The following is a 2,931-nucleotide window of genomic DNA, read 5'->3' on the forward strand; positions in this document are numbered from 1 at the left end:
CTGGCCTCAGCTGAATGAGAGCTTTGTGTGATGAGATGAAGACGCTCACAACGATGATAAACATCCTGACAAACACTGCTAGTCTGTTTAGGCCATTTCTGACAGTCTGTCCCATTAGTTTTACGTTTAAACAAGTTAAAGAAGTACAAAACTTACTAAAACTAAAATAAAATTAAAGCCAAATAGATGTATTTTTTTTTAAAGTATTAATTTTTTTTTTTAAAGTGTATGGTAAAATTACTTCTATTGAAAATCATTTTCGTTAATTAAAATAAATGAAAAACTAAACTGAGAAATTATGCAATTGCAACTAACTGAAATAAGTTTGTTTGTCATCAGATATTTATATTTTATATTTAAGTTTTTCCATGCAATATTTATATTTTATTTCAGATTTAATTAAAAACACTTTTAATAGTTTTAATTTTGTGCTTGTCATTTTTTTTTTTTTTTTTTATATATATATATTTAGCTTTAAATGTTATTTCAGTTTTAGTCATTTTTGTACTTTGTTCAACAAACTTATTTTATTTCAGTTATTGCCAAGGCAACATTTCTAACTTTTCTTTAAGCTGAAGTACTAAAATGACATTAAAACTGAAATTAAAATTAATGCTCAATAGAAGCATTTATAAAATACTAATAAAAATGCCAAAAGCACATTAAAAACATCCTGATAAACTCACTGCTGGTCTGTTTACATCTGCTCGATTAGTTTGGCATCGGTGCGACTGGATCTGCTTGATTCAGTAAATGTGAAATAAAATCAGAATCATGAGGTGTTAACATAAAATTGCAAAATATAAACTTGTAAAACATAAAAGTGACCCTGGAGCACAAAACCAGTCATAAGGGTAAATTTTGTGAAATTGAGATGTATGCATCATCTGAAAGCTGAATAAATAATCTTTCTATTGATGTATGGTTTGTTAGGATAGAACAATATTTGGCTGAGATACAACTATTTGAAAATCTGGAATCTGAGGGTGCAAAAAAATCTAAATATTGAGAAAATCATCTTTAAAGTTGTCCAAATTAAGTTCTTAGCAATGCATATTACTAATCAAACATTAAGTCTATTTACGGTAAGAAATTTACAAAATATCTTCATGGAACATGATCTTTACTTAATATCCTAATGATTTTTTGCATAAAAGAAAAATGTATAATTTTGACCCATACAATGTATTGTTGGCTATTGCTACAAATATACCCCAGCGACTTATGACTGCTTTTGTGCTGCAGGCTCACAAATGTGCTATAAACACCCAATTCTGAGAAAGTAAGTATGAATTGAAGTATATAACCTACCAATACTTGCAACAAGTTAACAAAAACATGCAAGAAATAAAGTCAGAATTAGTGGTAAGTCAAAGTCAGTCAGTCAGTCTGTGTGTGTGAGAGTGTGTGTGTGTGTGTGTGTGTGTGTGTGAGAGAGAGAGAGAGAGAGAGAGAGAGAGAGAGAGAGAGAGAGAGCGTGAGAGACCAGTTTTTACTAAATAACTTGCAGTTATAACTTCCGGCCACCAGGGGGCGACATATACAGCTTAAGAAACCTCACTTGTGTTTAGTGTTCATATACTGTGCATATTAAATAAGTCAAAGTTAAATGTTTTAACTCTACTGTGAAAACTGGCTTCCATAAGTGTGAGAGTGATCTAGAACTCATGTACTAACTTGTAAAGATACACATATGAATACATGGCAGTGGAACTGACCAATACTCCGTTCGAAGATCACAAACCTGCTCCCGAATACGAATAATCATCCTCTTCTTCTTCATAACATTCCTCCTGAGCTGGATTTTTCCAGAGAAACACGTCACAGTTCATTTACACACAGAAGTTAATGTGGCATAAACAAGTGTAACAGCACTGGACCGTAATACTGCTGGTTACATTATTGCAGAATCTCAAAGACATCAAAGACACTAAAGAGAAAGTTACATTAACTGGATCATTTTTAACTCTGCACGTTCACAATTAGATTGAAAACATTCAATAAAACACTAGACTTAAAGCAAAACATACATAAATAAATAAAAATTCTAACTAAAATTTGTAAAACTAAAAGGTGTTATATTTCCCACTGGGGCTAATCTATTTAATATACATAAATAAATACATAATATATTTCTTAACATGTTATAATGAAATATATTTCATGTATATCATATTTAAATATGTACTAAGCATTTAAATAATAGAGAAGTGAACTATATTGTACTTTTAATAAACTTTCAACAGTCTTGACCAGTCTCTATTAGCATTTACTATTTCGTATTTAGTACATATTTTTGTTAAAATTTGAAAATGTTATGTACAATAATAATGCCCAAAGTCCACAAAATATAATAAATTAAAAATGAAATAAAAATAAATAAGTGGGCCTCACATCACATTACGCTGCGACTTTAGGCGTGAAGCTTTTGTAAAAACCTAAAGTGTCATGTTTACATTTTTACCAGTGCAAGTGTTTTTGTAAATATGTATTACAAATACGTACAATTTTCTCTGTTTATTAGTCAACAGAACAAACCACGTGTATAAGAAAACCAGGTTTTGCCCAAACAGTGGCAGAGATTGAATGGTCGTGGATGATCAGTCTGTAATCTATAGTCTTGTATGAACTAAAGTAGTACTGTTTAGTTCACAGACTCATTCAGTGCATCAGCAGAACTGTATTTTCTGGCATGTTCTGGTGTTTTAATGTGATGTGAGATCTGTAGGTTGTGAATGGCAGCATCTTCGTCCTCGTCCTCGGCTGGAGGAGTCAGCGGCAGCTCGGTGACCGGATCCGGCTTCAGTGCTTCTGAGCTCATCCCGCCGAGGAAAGTGCTCTACACTTACCCCAAAGGAGCCGGAGAGATGATGGAGGGTGTGTGCGCCGTTTCTCTCTTTCTTTAGCATTGCTGAATACCATTTTTGTCCT

The 2,931-nt window shown here is 32.4% G+C and overlaps 1 protein-coding gene across 1 annotated transcript in view; it reads left to right on the top strand.

The window, feature by feature from the left end:
• The first annotated feature begins 2,695 nt into the window (after positions 1–2,695).
• anapc16 (anaphase promoting complex subunit 16) overlaps positions 2,696–2,931 on the top strand; it is a 2,252-nt gene continuing 2,016 nt past the window's right edge. Inside the window, exon 1 of the mRNA XM_016448681.1 lies at positions 2,696–2,877. Coding sequence (XP_016304167.1) covers positions 2,736–2,877 — 142 coding nt within the window. The 5' untranslated portion in view covers positions 2,696–2,735. The remainder of the gene's footprint in view (positions 2,878–2,931) is intronic.

The sequence above is a fragment of the Sinocyclocheilus anshuiensis genome, unplaced genomic scaffold (genome assembly GCF_001515605.1).
Source record: "Sinocyclocheilus anshuiensis isolate Anshui unplaced genomic scaffold, SAMN03320099.WGS_v1.1 scaffold75, whole genome shotgun sequence".
In the NCBI taxonomy this organism is placed as follows: domain Eukaryota; kingdom Metazoa; phylum Chordata; class Actinopteri; order Cypriniformes; family Cyprinidae; genus Sinocyclocheilus; species Sinocyclocheilus anshuiensis.